Raw genomic sequence first — 16,238 nt, forward strand, 5'->3', positions numbered from 1 at the left:
CGAAATTTAGGCCTATTGAAAAGTATGTGCAGTATATGCGCTCAATTCTTGGTCGGGGGCTCCTTATGCATGATTTACTGCATCAATGTGGCGTGGCATGGAGGTGATCAGCCTGTGGCACTGCCGAGGTGTTATGGAAGCCCAGGTTGCTTTGATAGCGGCCTTCAGCTCGTCTGCATTGTTGGGTCTGGTGTCTTATCTTCCTCTTGACAATACCCCATAGATTCTCTATGGGGTTTAGGTTAGGCGAGTCTGCTGGCCAATCAAGCACAGCGATACTGTGGTTATTAAACCAGGTATTGGTACTTTTGGCAGTGTGGGCAGGTGCCAAGTCTGGCTGGAAAATGAAATCAGCATCTCCAAAAAGCTTATCAGTAGAGAGAAGCATTAAGTGCTCTAAAAAGGACATTGGACCACTGAGCAACAGACCAGTCCTTTTTCTCCCTAGCCCAGGTAAGACGCTTCTGACGTGGTCTCAAGGAATGTGACAGTTGTAGCCCATGTCCTGAATACACCTGTGTGTGGTGGCTCTTGAAGCACAGACTCCAGCCGCAGTCTACTCCTTGTGAATCTCCCCCAGATTCTTGAATGGACTTGCCTTGACAATCCTTTCACGGCTGCGCTCATCCCTGTTGCTTGTGCACCTTTTTCTACCACTTTTTCCTTCCTCTCAACTTTCTATTAATATGCTTGGTTACAGCACTCTTAACAGCCAGCTTCTTGAGCAATGTCCTTTTGTGACTTACCCTCCTTGTGGAGGGTGTCAATGACTGTCTTCTGGACAATTGTCAAGTCAGCAGTCTTCCCCATGACTGTGTAGCCTACTGAACCAAACTGTTTGACCAGTTAAAGGCTTAGGAAACATTTGCAGGTGTTTTGTGTTGATTAGCTGATTAGAGTGTCACACCATAGGTCTACAATCTTGAACTTTTACCCAATACTCTAATTTTCTGAGAGACAAAATTTTGGGTTTTCATTAACGGTTAGCCATAATCTTCAACATTAAAATAAAAAAAATGCTGGAAATAGATCACTCTGTGTGTAATGAATCTATATAATATAGGAGTTTCACTTTTTGAATTGAATTACCGAAAAACGTTTTGAGAATATTGTAATTCATTGCGAAGGACCTGTATACCATAGGAGTGCAAATAGCTAAAAATCAGTCAATGAAGAATAGAATAGTAGGTGAGCAAGACAACTGCAAATTTGCTTCAAATAAATGCAGCAATAACTATTATTTTTTTTTTTTTAAGTGTTATGTACTTAGGCCCTCTGTCTAATAAACAAATAAAATCATGACGACATCTAAAAAGGGGCAAATACCTATTCAATATCTCATGATCTACAAAACTAGATCTCCCAAACCTGATATGTAGACATATACAATGATTCATCAAAGAACTGGTGTTAATAGTGTGAGTCAGCAGACTAATTATCAGCAGAAACAAAGCCCCTTAATTAGAAATAAAAATATTTATTCAAATAATTCCAATATATAGTGGAAACTAACAACATGGGCACAGATTTATACGGATTAGTCAATTCTAAAATTAGGAAAGATAAAATACATAGGATTTCAAAAGACAAAAATATACTTTTTATGCAATAGATATTGGAATGCTAGTGTTATATTTGTGGAAAAATCCTGAAAATCGAAAAAATATTTTGCCTATCCATAATTATACTCTATATTTGCACAATACTACCTCTTCCTTCCCCTGGACGAAGAATGGGGGTCAAAGCGGCCAGACCTCCTCCGTTTATCACCTATCCTGTGATGTTGAATTACACAAGGGGGGAAAATAGTAGAGCAAAAAGGTTTAGAAGGCAGAATGAGATTCTAAGTAGCGCTAAATAAAACGTTTATTTGGTTATTGGTAAACGATGTTTTTGAAAAAATAAAAAGCAATTTCTGAAGAGGAGAAACGCAGATTTAGGCCATGTAAATAAGCACTTACAATTGTATCTAATATACATCCTAGCTAGCTGAAGTCATGGAATACACTACTGAGTAAAAAAGGGACAGCAAGGTCCTCCTAAAACAAGAGAGTATTATCAAACTCCATTCTATCACAGCCAAACCTTAACGGGTCAAAATAATTTCTTTAACGCCCCTGTGGACAATGCACAAAACCAAATGGAGTATAGTAGATATAGCCTAGTAGTATTTGTCCCAACTTCTATAGAAGTTTTATGCTTCTTAGCTAGATATCAAAATCATGACCTATGGATAATGGGATGGGCAGTTCTGTTACAGGACAGTCTGCAAAGCTAGGGCAACGAGGACTTAAAAGGAGTTAGCCACTTTATAGTAACTTTTCCTAAAAGGGCCATAAATAGTTATATTGCGTCACACAAAACTGTAAATGCCTCTATGCCTTTCCCAAGTTGAAGGGCCCCTGCTTGACATGAATATGTAAATATCGGAGAGCGGCGTTCTCCGCATCTATAGAACAGAAGGTGACGGCGATCACCTGATTTACCCATGTGACCGATTCCTCGGCTTTCCCTTGCTGCATTCATTTCTGCGCAGGTGTAAACAGCAGCTAAACGCACCACAGCGGCTGCACCGATACAGGCAGCAGAATATACTGGAGATTAAACAGAGTTGCAGATTATATTTGCAGTTTCGCTTATGTATCAATAATGGCATACATTTTTTTTTTATCCCAATTAATAGAGCGATTACCACTGGTTTAAACAACTAAAACCTCATACAGTATATAAACAATACATACCCAAAATAAGTACCTTGGTGAGATATTCCCCGAATGCTGCCATTTAAAAAAAAAACAAAAAAAACACACACACACACACACACACACACACACACACACCACACACACACACACACACGTTTCACATGCTATATCTACTAATGCGACTTCAGGATTTTTCCTTCATCAAAAAGGACTGTGGTGCCCAGATATATCCTATCCTCTCAGCGTAGTGCTGGTTGGAGACCTAGGGTATTGAGTGACTGGTTGCAGAAAAAGTTCCTCATGACAGTGACCATGATATTTCAAATGGTTGACATGTGGGTTATACAATCCCTCCGGCCAAAAAGGTCCAGTTCTTCGCTGCTATTGTAAGTTTACTTTGGTGATTATGTAAATCTTTTGTGGGTGACATTGCCTTGCAAGAGGCACCTTTTACACTGTGAATAGCGATTGTTCAACTTTATTCTACACAGTCCGTATGTACTGGCCAAAGTTTGAAAGATTCTCTTCTCAAATACAATAACGGACTTTAAAAATGTTATGTAGTATTTCTCATTAAAAAAACAAAAAACAGTCCTCCCAAATTGCACCAGGAACATATGCTCCTGGAAAACAACGCAATGCTACGAATTGCTACATATGATTGCAAACGATCAAAAGAATAGAATTTTTTTTATAATGTCTCATATACCTATATATTGATAAACCCAATGACATGATCTGCTGCGACATGTAACACAATTGCCTATAGTTGATAAACCTGGGGAAGCCAAAGCAAAAAACTGAATATCAAATTCCTCTGATGTGGTAGATGTATTAACCCCCTAACATGCTGTATTTAATGTGGTAGCCAAAGCTATAAACGTCTTTAGACACGTTCAGCACCTCCACTTGAAAAGCACTGCGTCCACGCTAGTTTACTGGTTCGAAACCGCAGATGAAATTATTATATCAGGCTTTCATCTGCGCTTGAGTATGTCCTGGACAACGAGGAAACTGGCCAAGTGTATTCAATGGGAGGTTCTGATAGACCTCCCATTTCTGTCCATCAGTGGCCATTTTCAGGATGTGAGCGGCGGTGCTTCCCTGGGAGAAAACATGGCTAACATACGGGCATATCTTCACAATGCAATTAAACAAGGCAAAACTTCTAAGGAGCATAGATTAGTAAATGCCTATATTCCCATTACAGTCTTTTGTGCTGATTATATATAAAAGCGGTCAACCCCTTTAAAAAGAAAGCTAAAAGCTCATCGCCTCCTTTTAGTTAATCCAAAAGGTAAATCAACTAGCACCCATGTAGAAACTGCACTACAAACCAAAGACCATAAAATAAGTGCCAGTTGATTCACTTTTATTTTGGAACAAGCAGAAGCTTATGCCCATTGAACACCCATCCTCACGTCTTCCTCCAAAATTAGGACCTCGGTTTAGAACTTTATTTTCAAAGCCAACTAGAAAAACGTACACCATTATTAGTATCCAATTACGATCAGTTGTGAAAATTCTCTAACATGTCAAAAACACACAAAACTGGAGTGGGCCTTTGAGGAAAGCAAGAAGCCTATAGAAATGTTTTACTGCTTTTCGCAGAGCGGATCTGCTCCCACTTTTGTTAAAACACAATACTGAAGGGATATTCTAGAAAATAAATAAACGTGACACAAGTAACACTCAAATATTATTTATTAAATGTTCCAAGGTGGTCTACAATCATCCCCTATGTTCTAGGGGGTTATTCACAATGCGGTGAAATTGCATATTTATTGTGTTTACAGTTTGCTAGACATGGCCAGTTTGGTACCTTTTCATTCAGACCCCTCATGCTCGAGAAAGTGCTCCCCCTGCATATGCACTGGGGTCCCGCCATGCACTTCCCTCTAGATTAAGTGCTGCATTTCCTCTAGGCTGTATACGGTTACATGTACAGGACACACTTGCTTCTGGAAAATGTAGTCTGGGAGGCAATGCGGTGGGAATGTGATTGCAACTTTTATGGCCGCCCACTCATAGCTCAGAAGGAAAAAGGGACACAGATCATGAACGCAAAATTACTTTTTTTTTTCATTGGAAAACCCTTATAACACATTATGCAGCCATGTAAGTGTGCTCTCACGGTATGTACCTTGCATTTCTTCTAACCACAGCAAGGATATTATACAATGTCTAAATGCAAATACAATAGACCAGTGTTCCGAATCATGTACTAAAGGGACCCAAACAGGTCATGTCTAAAGAATATCTCCGAGAGAAAATACATGTGCGAATTATGGTTTTACTCACACTTATTAAATCACCTGAGCAATATTAAAAGAAACCCTCAATATAGGTTAATTGGGGACTGGATTAGGAAACCGCTGCACTAGACTAACTGTTCAAATGAAAGCAATATAGAGATAAGTCCATGCCATGTTCATACTGCCCATGCTACACTTTTAGGAAACTTTTTTCAAGTAATTCAAATCTTGTACAAATATCTAGAAATGTGTAAAATGTCATCTTAAACGACAAAATGTGAAATCTGAAATGCTGAAAAGTTTACATTTTTCATAATGTCAGATGTTCTGTATTAATTTAATAGTTCGCTAATTTCTTTTTCAAGGTATAAACCTCTGACCTGCCAAAATATTCGTGACATTTTAGTCTATATTGTATTAGAATAGTAAATATTACAATTTAGGTTTTCACCTGGCCCTTAATAGGATATTTGTGTGCCAAAAAGCAAAAATGTGACATAATAATGGCAAAGTTCTTTAAAATATACAATAACTTAGCATTTTTAAACCGGTACATACTGTATACATGGAAATTGTGTAACTGAACTTTCTAAACTGTGTTTGTATACAAGTTACTTGAACTGATCAGAGTTGTTTTTGCTTGATCAAACCATGTGATATTTGGTATGCTTATGTTGTGCCAGTGTGGATCCAAAAAGCATTTTATAAATTAGACAAGAGAATTACTAGATCAATAGTTTTATGTATACCAAACAAATATTCTTATTAAAGATCTTCTGGTTTCACTGTGTCATGTTTGAGTTTCTTATAGTTTATGTTGGGTTATTACCATGACACGGTAAAGGCTGGCGTAGATTTGTGATTAATTTACACTAGAAATTGCCGTGAATTCATAGTGAATTTGTAGGGCCGTGGTTGACCCTGTGCCATAGGCGACAAGTGCCCAATTTTTTGCAAAAATTGTTACTTGTGTCGTTTGCACCTTTTCTATGCCAGAAAACCGGTGTAGAATGAGTAATAAATCCCCCCCCCCAAAGCATATTAGAAAGTTGCATAGCTTTTTATTATGCAATAATAATATTGGGACACATCTGCGGAGGACGTAGAAATAAGAATCAGATACTAAATATAGTAAGATCAAGCAAAAATTTCCAGTACAAAAAAAAACGCTCTCCTATTGGGTAGATCGCATTGCAGCTCCAAGCTGCATCCTCATCACACACACCAAACTAAAGTTCCATAAAACCCAAAAAGAACATGTGTAAAAACAATAAATAGTTTATTTGAACCAGAAATAGAATTATTTTACAGAGCTACTTCCTTGCGAGTCTATGTTACAGTCTCTTTCTTCATAAATTGCAGAAACCAACTGAAGAATTCCTGGATGTTTAAATTTTCCTAGAACGTAGAAAAAGAAAACCAATGTTTTAACCTGTGTGAACGCTTTAGAATATAAAAGGTTTTAAATATACATGAAATGTATATGAATGGGGAAAGTCATGACATAGCTGTGCTTTCGTATAAAAACAATGAGGCAAGAGTCACCCTATCAGGTCAAAGTCTTTTCTAAGTGCAGACACAGCTGATCCCTGCAGGTCCAGCAATTATAACGCTGCCCATGCGCTTTAGATAGCGGTCGTACGAATGCCCGTGCCGGTGTTCTCCCATGCATGTGTTTTAAAAAGGGAGAAAGTCGCTGCCAAACTCATCTAGCAGCGGCTTATCTACGAACAAACCAAAAAAAAAAAAAATATAAAAAAAATCAGTCATGTTGAAATTTAACATGTCCGACACTACCCCCGAACATCTGCCACTGGGGGAGGGGGGGGGGGGGGGGGGGGGAGAGACGGAATGCCACAATACAATTTTATTTTGTGTCTGTTCGGAAAAAGAAGCAATTCCACCATTGTATTTTGTGTTGGGTTTTTTAATGACTTTCATCCTGCTGTTTATATAACATGATAACTTCATTGTTCTGGTAGTTAAGTTTGCAGCGATACCATTATTTATATATATATATTTTTTTATGTTTATACTTTCACAAAATAGAACCACTTTTTATAGATTTTTTTCATATTTTATTATTTTTCACTGTGCACATATTTTTTTTTCTAATAAAGCTTTTTTTATACTGTATATTAAGTCCTACCATGGGACTTCAAACCCGATGGGTGACCGAGGGAGCCCCGTTCCTCTGTGAACCCACTTAAATGCCATTGTCGCTATTGACCACATAATTTAAGGGGTTAAATGGTCGGGATCGGAATGCCCTCAGATCCCGGCCATTGCTGCGGGAGCCAGGCTGTCAGTCAATGCTGGGCTCCTGTGGTGATCACTCAGGCACAGCTCCTTGTCCCTGCACAATCACCATGATGTAACGGTGCGTCATGGTGGCTTATTGTAAGACAAACCATGACATAGTTACGTCACGGTGGCTTGAGGGTGCTGCAGGGTGTCACATGTAGGTTTTGTTGCAGAAAGCTCTGCGACTGAGAAACCGGTTTTATACATATGAACAGAACTTGTAAAAATCCATGTACTTACTTCAGAAGCATAAAATGCAAAAATAAAATAAAAAAATTGCTGTTTTCTTTCGTAAACCCCACCAGAAAAAAAAGATAGTAAAAACGAAGCAGTAAATTATATGTACCCTAAATGGTGCCATTGAAAAATACAACTAGTTCCGAAAAAGACACAAACTCATACAGCTCCATTGTTGGAAAAAAAGTTACGGCTGTTGAAATGCTATACTATAATGGAGAAAAAAAATAATTGGTCCCGAACCTTCAGGGGTTGAATACATGAGCATGTTGAGTCCCCAAGAGAAGGAGCTGCTCTCTGCAGTGGCTCTCTGCTTTGGACACTATATAAGTGTCCAAATGCCCCAAAAGGACATATGGAAGGGAGCTGACCTGTTGTGACAACCCCTTTAAGTGAGGCATTACTTCCCTCCCACAGTAGATTTATATGACAGTGGCCTAAGAAAAACTAATTTAGGAGATATAAATGGATATTTTTCAGGCTGTCAGAGTTTGGGGCAAAAACTAGCTGCTATATAGGTGTGCTTATTCTAAATATTCCACAAAGGGTTAAGCCACTGGTTATCTATTCCATACCTGCAGTTGAATCGTAGAAGTCTTGAAGTCTTCCTGGTTTCTTTTCCAGTTCTTCATACTCAAGAGCCTGCAGGATCATTTCACACTGGTCCAGTTCTTTCACAAACTTGGCTTCAGCACTTGACTGATGCTCATACTCCTGTGCAAAGCAGAAATAATGTTATTCTATACATTACACTGAAGGAAAATCCTACATGGAATGTTTTCTCGCTAAAACGTCAAAATGATGACATGTTACAAAACTGATATGAAATATTGTTGTTTTATATTTTACTATGCAAATGGTCAGATGTTTTATTTCCACTCAGAGAAGAGTAGGCTTCTAGTTAAATTGGTATCCCAATCTAGACATTTATGGCATATCCACAGGACGTGTCATAATTGTCTAATAGATGCAGGTCTGGGACCTGCACTTATCCCACTGGGGAATCAGTGGCAACGTGGTCGGGATTGCGGAAACAGCCAAAGTAAAATGGAATACATACAGTATATAACAATACAAGTCATATAATGACCAGAAACCGTGTTAGTCCTCATGTACACACATGACATCTTATTCTGAAAAGTCACCTAAAAAATGAAGTACGCCTTAAAATAAAATAATGCAGTGAGACAGAGTCCGAGGTGTATAACAAACCCCTGGCATATACTGGCAAAATACGATCATTCCATGATTATCCTATGGATCGAATAGCTTTTGAATGGATTGTAATTGGAGATCTCATGCTATTCGAAATATGTAGCCATTTGTCCTCAGCCATCGCTTTTCCTCTATTCACATGTACTTACTGAAGACTACTTCCTACCAGGGGGAAGACATTCCTATTGATCAGGGGTAGGCAACCTTTTATTGAAAGGTATGCCAATAAAAATATATAAAATCAAATCAATGATGAAGCACTCCATGTGCCAGGCAAACCTGAAAGCCATAATAGGCAAATGGTTACCACATATGTGACAAACGAATTAATCCGTTAATTACACGTACATTTCGGTGTAACCCCATTTCCTGACTTTCTTTGCAAAGATGATCCATTTCTGGTGCATACGAGGATACTGAACACCAGCCGGAGCTCGCACATAAGAGACCACGGATAATGAACAATGGAGCGAGCGGACAATTTTTGCTGACTTTCTAAATGTTCTTCCAAATGTTCAGCAGTACAAACACAACGAAGCACTCCTCTCTCACCTGGTGATCAACGCCGCCAAGTGCATAATGAAGCGCCGCTCTGTTCAACACTGCCAATCACACAACGGCGTCGGAGACCGGGAGAGGGTAGTGTGCCAGCAAATCATGCCCCATGTGCCGGCTGTAGCACCAGTCTACAGGCTGCTATCTCCTGCTGTAGACTTTAAAAGTCAGTTAGACCTAGAGTTTTTTTTTTCCTTCTTTATAAGTACCCGTATATATCGGCGTACAAGACTACTTTTTACACCCTTAAAAAAATGTCAAAAGTGTGGGGTCGTCTTATATGCCGGATATTGTCTACATTAGGGATGCACGTTGCAGCCGCACAGCTCAGTATAGTAACACATGAATGTATGGGAGCGCGGCTGCGGCTGTGTAATTCAGCCACAGCCCCGCTCCTGAGTCATGATAAGTTCGCGGGGTCAGGATGATGCAATGCGGCCAGCGCTGCACTAATGAGCGGCGGCACTGGAGACAGAACATGGCGGGCGCGCTACAAAACACCCCCATGTTCTGTCTTCAGTGCCTGAACTGCCGCTCATTAGTGCAGCGCCGGCCGCATCACCTCATGCTGACCGCGCGCGCACTTCCTGTCAGGAGCGGGGCAATGGCTGTATTACACAGCTGCAGCCCTGCTCTATAACGGCGGAGATCAGAGAAACCGCTCATCTCCGCCGTTACTCCCCTGAATGCTGCGATCACAGCTGACTGCAGCATTCAGGGGAAAGTGAGAAGGGGGGATGCCCCTGGATCGCGTCACAGGGAATTCCTGTGACGCGATCGAGGGCCATACCATATATGGGCAGACAGCCCAGGGTCTATTGACGGACCCCAGGGCTGTCTTACCATATTTCATGTTGTTAGGACATACCCAAGTATGTCCTAACAACTGCCTGTGTATTATCCGTCCACAGGTTAATGTACTGGCATATATCTGATATATGTCAGTACATTAAAGTTTAAAAATAAAGTAAAAACAAAGTATTGTTAAATTTTAAAAAAAATACACCTTCACCTTTTTTACAATAAACATTAAAATAAGTCTCAATACATAAAATACACACATTCAGTAATGGTGCGGACAACAATGTTTTTGCATCATTTATGATGTGTACGCTGTAAAAAAATGAAATAAACACGGCTTTCATTCACTTATTAATGTGAGGCGCGACGTGTGATGAATTTTGAACGCGCCTCACATTAATAGTAATTAACCCCATCATGTACCTCGCACATTAACCCAATATGACTGAGAAACATGATGGGATTAATTACTATTAATGTGAGGCGCGTTCAAAATTCATCACACGTCGCGCCTCACATCAGAAAACGGAAGAAATTTTTTTTATTACTGTTGGCAAAAGTATTGAAATTGGTATCGAAATCGCAATACTAAACGAAGTATCGGTATCGAAGTCCAAATTCTGGTATCGTGACATCCCTAGTCTACATATTGTCTACACACAGGTTGTGTGTTACCTTGTGAGCCTGCAGTCCGGTATTAGCCGCCAGGGAACATCTCTGTAAGATCCTCTGGCCCGCCCTTTCCTCTTATTCCCTGCCTCTCAGATCTCGCGCGATGAAGCAGCCTATCTGCGCATGCGCGAGTTCAAAGAGACAGAGTCCTGGGTCCTGCCACCGATGGCCATAGTGAAGCGCTCCTGCACGAAATGGTGAGTATATCTTAAATTCTATATTTTAAGGGTAAAAGTTGGGGGTCGTCTTATACGCCCAGTCGTCTTATACGCCGACATATACGGTAGTTACTTACAAAAAATTCCATAGACTAATGGGAAAACACAAAATTAGGCGCCAGCATCAAATATCCAGTCACTCAGCTACATGGCTCCTGGGATTTGTCCAGCCCTCGTCTGTCGTATTGCAGTGAACAAGCCAGTCATTAACTTTTACACAGCTTTCTAGCTTTAGCTCAAATTGCGGTCAAGCTCTCTTGTACACCGAGCATGAATTTGGTTATCTGTAGAGCGAGAAAGTTATCCAGACATTATCCATCATGCAGACTGGTTCTTATTTCCATGGAAACCCTACAAACATAAGCACGATCGCACCGGAAAAGATTTCACACAGCCAAACTACAAAGGCGAAGCAGCAGTAATCCTCGTCCACATATCTAGTTTCTCACGACTGCTTAGCCAGGCTTTCTCCTGTCATGCTACAAGCGGTTTAAATCGAGACCGGCATCTCCCAGTCACAAACCTAAAGAAGTACAATTTGTGCAAAGCGAAAGCCTAAAAGTAAAGATTGTACGACATTTCCACTGCTTGTCAAATGACCCCGTATCAGGACCACGAGGATCACTGTGAATGAGCAGCTTTATTGCTTCAAGCAGGAGACGTAATGGCCTACTTTACCATCTAATGTGGTTCTTACATGTCAAGGGTCTTCACCAGCAAAAACAAATGTCCGTCTAGAAAGCTTTATTTTATCATTATATACATCATCATTTTAAATCATTCTGCTTCCCTTTAGTTTCCTTAATAAATAATCTCTGCAAGCACTGAGCTTGTGAAGACACAGATGCCATACAATGGACCTGGCTGCCAGCATTGCCCACGCTGGGTCCGTATCCGTGTGGTCACAGAATACTGCACTTCTACCCCTTGCATTTTCCAGCAGATGGTTGCCGGAGAGGGGAATTTATGGAAAGTCGATTTTTGCATTATGGGAAGAGGGTGCACTGGCAAGAGAGAAAAGTTCACCCTGGCAGTTTAATTTTCTTCTTCACCGTAGTGAAACTAACTTTGATTTTCTTTATTTAGTTTTTTAACCCATTAGTGACCACCAAAACGCCTTTTCACGGCAGTCTAGTCCCTTTACGGGTGTCCTGTGCAGGCTGGAGCGGGTGTTCGGTTGTCTAATGATAGTCAGGCTCCTGCTCAGACGGCAGCAATCGAAGATTAATTTGATTGCGGCCGTTTAACCCGTTAAATGCTGCGGTCAATAGCGACCAAAGCATTTAAATGATTTACAGAGGGAGGGAGCTCCCTCTGTCACCCATCGTCGGCTCGCAAATGCAATCGCGGGCCTCTGATGGGGTGTCATGGAAGCCAGGGGCCTATTAAAGGGCCCCAGACCTGCCCCGGCTATATGCCTATTAGGCTATGCCAGAGGCACATCCTAATAGATTGCTGGTCAGTTTACACTGACTGTATACCAAAGCATTATATCTGCGATCTAAAGATCGCATAGTAAAGTCTCCCAGTGGCACGGAAAAAAAAGAAAAGTAATAAATGTGAAATAAAAATTATTACAGTAAAAACATTTTTTTCCATAAAAAGTGGATTTAGCAAAAGAGTAAAAAAAGAAAAAGGCACACACACATTATATATATATATATCTCATCACCGTGACCATAATGACCCAAACAATAAAGTTAACAATGACAAAATTGCTGTTCTTTTCCCCCAAAACTAATAAAAGTTAATCTCCATGTACCAAGAAACAGTACCAATCAAATTTACGTCTCGTCTCGCAAAAAACAAGCCCTCACATTGACGAATAAAAAATACGGCTCTTTGAATGCGACAACAAATAATTTTAGTTCAAAAGATTATTTTATTGTGCAAAAGTCGTAAAACAAAAAACCTATACATATGTGGTATCGTTGTAATCGCACCGACTCATAGAATAAAAGGTAACACGTTATTTACGCTGCAAAGTGAACGGTGGTAATTTAAAAACGCATAGAACAAGGGCGGAACCTGTTTTTTTTTTCTATTCCAATCCCCAAAAAAAGTTTATAAAAGTTAATCAAAAAAATTATATGTACTGCAAAATGGTGCCATTAAAAAGTACAACTAATTCTGCAAAAAACAAGTCCTCATACAGCTATGTCGACGGAAAGAGAAGAAAAAAACAAAAAAAAAAAAAAAAAAAAAAAAAACACACGTTATAGCTCTTTGAATGAGACTATAGAAAAATGTAGAAAATAGCTAGTCATTATGGCCCAAAATAGGCTGGTCACTAAGGGGTTAAGGATTGGCACAAAGTTTATTTGTTGTAAACATTTAAATCTGGAAAACCAACACCAAGCAATGCAATATTTTGTGAAGCTGTAACTTATGTGACAGTCCGTTATCTTGGTATATACAACATATTTTGCCCATTTCTTGAAGCAGTTTCACAGTTGTAAAAAGAAAAGCCTGTATTAGTTTCCTTCTCAACAGGCAAGAGTAGTTTTATGAATTCAGGCTTAAAAGAAGAGCGGGTCACCTTGGAAACCATGACATGTTCTGCGGAATCAAAAGCAGATTAGTCGGCACAGTGCAATAGGGACGTCTTTGTTCTCTTGACAGTGCTGCTGACAGTCGCAGGTAGCGACCTAATCAAGCCGGAAAACAAGTATACACACCACTTATAATGTCAACTAACCAAATGCTAACCGAGTGGTGCAAAGAGAATAAAAATAGAAATGGCCCTGCAACGTAGGCAGTGATGTATGCCAGGAGACCGTATGTGATTATCTGCTATGTAGCATTTCTCACAGGCTCAGGATTGACGTAAGAAAAGATTTGTGATCAGCCAATTCCGAATATGTACCTTGAACTCCACTGCAATGGTTTTTCCACATTAAAAAAAAAAAAAATAAATAAATTTATACCACCCTCTAATATTCCCTCTGTTCCAATTCCTTACCATTTTCAGAATCTCAGCTTGCTGTCAGTAACCGAAAACAAAGGATCAAAACCTATACTGATCATGTCTGGCACAGATAGTGGCTCAGCAAGTGAGATACCCATTTAGGCTGGGATCTCACGTTGCGGTTTAAATGCGTTTTTGGCCACGAATCACGCCAAAACACCACCAATTTGCAGTGATTTTATTTTTTTTAAAACTTGGCAAAATTGCACAAGTTTGCCCAGATATGTGGCAAAAAAACATTTATTTAGCCCAGCCCAAATGAACATTCCAGCTGCCTTCTTTAAGATGGAAATAGGTCAAACAGAATTTTCATTTTGGAGCAGGTCTATTAAAAGCCTTTCAATGAAAAATAAAAATATAAAAAAGTGTTTAGGTTATACTTTAAGCTTTCTGCTGGAGGTGCTTTAAGGGTATGTTCACACAGAGTTGTTTGCAGGCTGAAAATTCAGCCTGGAATTTTCACCTGTGGCAATTGAGCGTCACAGGCAAAAATGCTTTCTCTACCTCCCATTGATGTCAATGGGAGGTCAGAGACTTAAACGCCTAAAGATAGGACATGACGCTTTTTTTTTTCCCCGCGAGCTGGTTTTACTGCTCACGGGGAAAAAAAAACGCCTCTGCCTCCCATTGAAATCAATGCTAGGCATTTGTTTTTTTGGCGTGTTTTACATGAATCACGGCAATTACATCACGAAAATTGCAATAATATCCTCGCATATGTTCTCAACTGAGCTGGTTCTTTAGTTTTTACTATTTATCGTGCAAATTATTTTTGCAGTTGCTGCTCTATTCAATTCTACAGATCTTAATTTTACCTTGGAATACATAATATTTATTGCCTCCCCAAGTGATGATCATGAGATGAAAGCACCATGAAAATTGGACAACTAGATTTGTGTATGAACGCATGCTAAGCTAGGACAAATGCACAGAGATGTGCTGACACCTAGTGATCAAATATGTTACAGTGCAGAAACTGCACTGCTTAAGTATCTCATTTTACAGCCTACAGTCAAATTTAATGTTAACACCTCATTAAAGGGGTTATCTGGGTTTCTAAAATTGATGGCCTATCCTTAGGATATGCCATCAACATTAGGTTTGTGGGGATACGACACAATCAGCTGTTTAAAGGGACCGCAGTGCTTGTACGAGCGCCGCAGCCTCTTCATTGTTTACATGGTTCTCCTCGTTCGAACTTGCACGTGTCGTTAAATTTGTAGTATTGCACCACTGTTCCATTTGGCACCCCATCAATCTAATATTGATAACCTATCCAAAGGATAGGCTAGGGCTGGGCGATTAATCTAACTAATTCGATTCATTCGCCCTCAAGGACTATTACAATTCTGTTTAACAGAATCGTTGAACCGATTCTTTAGTGCCATGCTGCAGGAGGATACTCCGCCCCGCCCCCTCCCGGAACTACTGTTTTGTACTGCACAAAATGAAACAGTACCCCGCTGTAGATAACACCTCCCTTGCAGATCGCACCACCACCACACCCCTTGCAGGTCGTGCCAACACCACACCCCTTGTAGGTCGCGCCACAAACACACCACTGGAGCAACATATAGATATAGTTGGTGTTGCTGAAACATGGCTGGACTCTTCACATGATTGGGCTGTAAATCTACAGGGTTTTACACTGTTTCGGAAAGACAGGGTGAATAGGAAAGGCGGTGGTGTATGCCTGTATGTGAGAAGTGATATGAAAGCGAGTGTGAATGAGACATTAGAGGGTGAAGATTGTGAGGAAGTTGAAACCTTGTGGGTGGAATTACAAAGGGAGGTAAACACAGAAAAAATTACTTTTGGTGTAATCTATAGACTCCCCAATATAACGGAGGAGATAGAAGGTCAAATATATAAACAAATAGAGCATCCTGCGCAGGCGGGTACTGTAGTGATAATGGGAGATTTTAATTACCGGGAAATTAATTGGTATCATGGTTCGGCTTCAACTGCAAAGGGGAGACATTTCCTCAACCTGTTGCAGGAAAATTTTATGGGCAAGTTTGTGGAAGACCCGACTCGGTGACGCTCTGTTGGATCTGGTCATTTCTAATAATGCAGAGCTTGTTGGGAATGTCAATGTTCGTGAAAACCTCTAACAGGCTGGGAGGGCAAAAACACTTAATTTTAAGAAGGCTAATTTCCCTAGGATGAGGGCTGCAATTCAAGATATAGACTGGGAAGAACTAATGTCAAATAATGGTACAAATGATCATTGGGAGAGCTTAAAATCTACTTTGGGTAATTATAGTGCAAGATTTATTCCTATGGGTAACAAGTATAAACTACGAAA

At 40.0% G+C, this 16,238-nt stretch overlaps 1 protein-coding gene across 1 annotated transcript in view; it reads right to left on the minus strand.

Annotated features, from left to right (window-relative positions):
* Nucleotides 1-4,391: 4,391 nt before the first annotated feature.
* The window catches only part of HDDC2 (HD domain containing 2), a 29,904-nt gene continuing 18,057 nt past the window's right edge, over nt 4,392-16,238 (minus strand). Inside the window, exons 5-6 of the mRNA XM_075862320.1 lie at nt 8,077-8,215; nt 4,392-6,358 (exon numbers count right to left, since the gene is read on the minus strand). Of these exons, the coding sequence (XP_075718435.1) occupies nt 6,261-6,358; nt 8,077-8,215 (237 nt within the window). The 3' untranslated portion in view covers nt 4,392-6,260. The remainder of the gene's footprint in view (nt 6,359-8,076; nt 8,216-16,238) is intronic.

This window comes from Rhinoderma darwinii, chromosome 4 (assembly GCF_050947455.1).
Source record: "Rhinoderma darwinii isolate aRhiDar2 chromosome 4, aRhiDar2.hap1, whole genome shotgun sequence".
NCBI classification, from domain to species: Eukaryota; Metazoa; Chordata; class Amphibia; order Anura; family Rhinodermatidae; genus Rhinoderma; species Rhinoderma darwinii.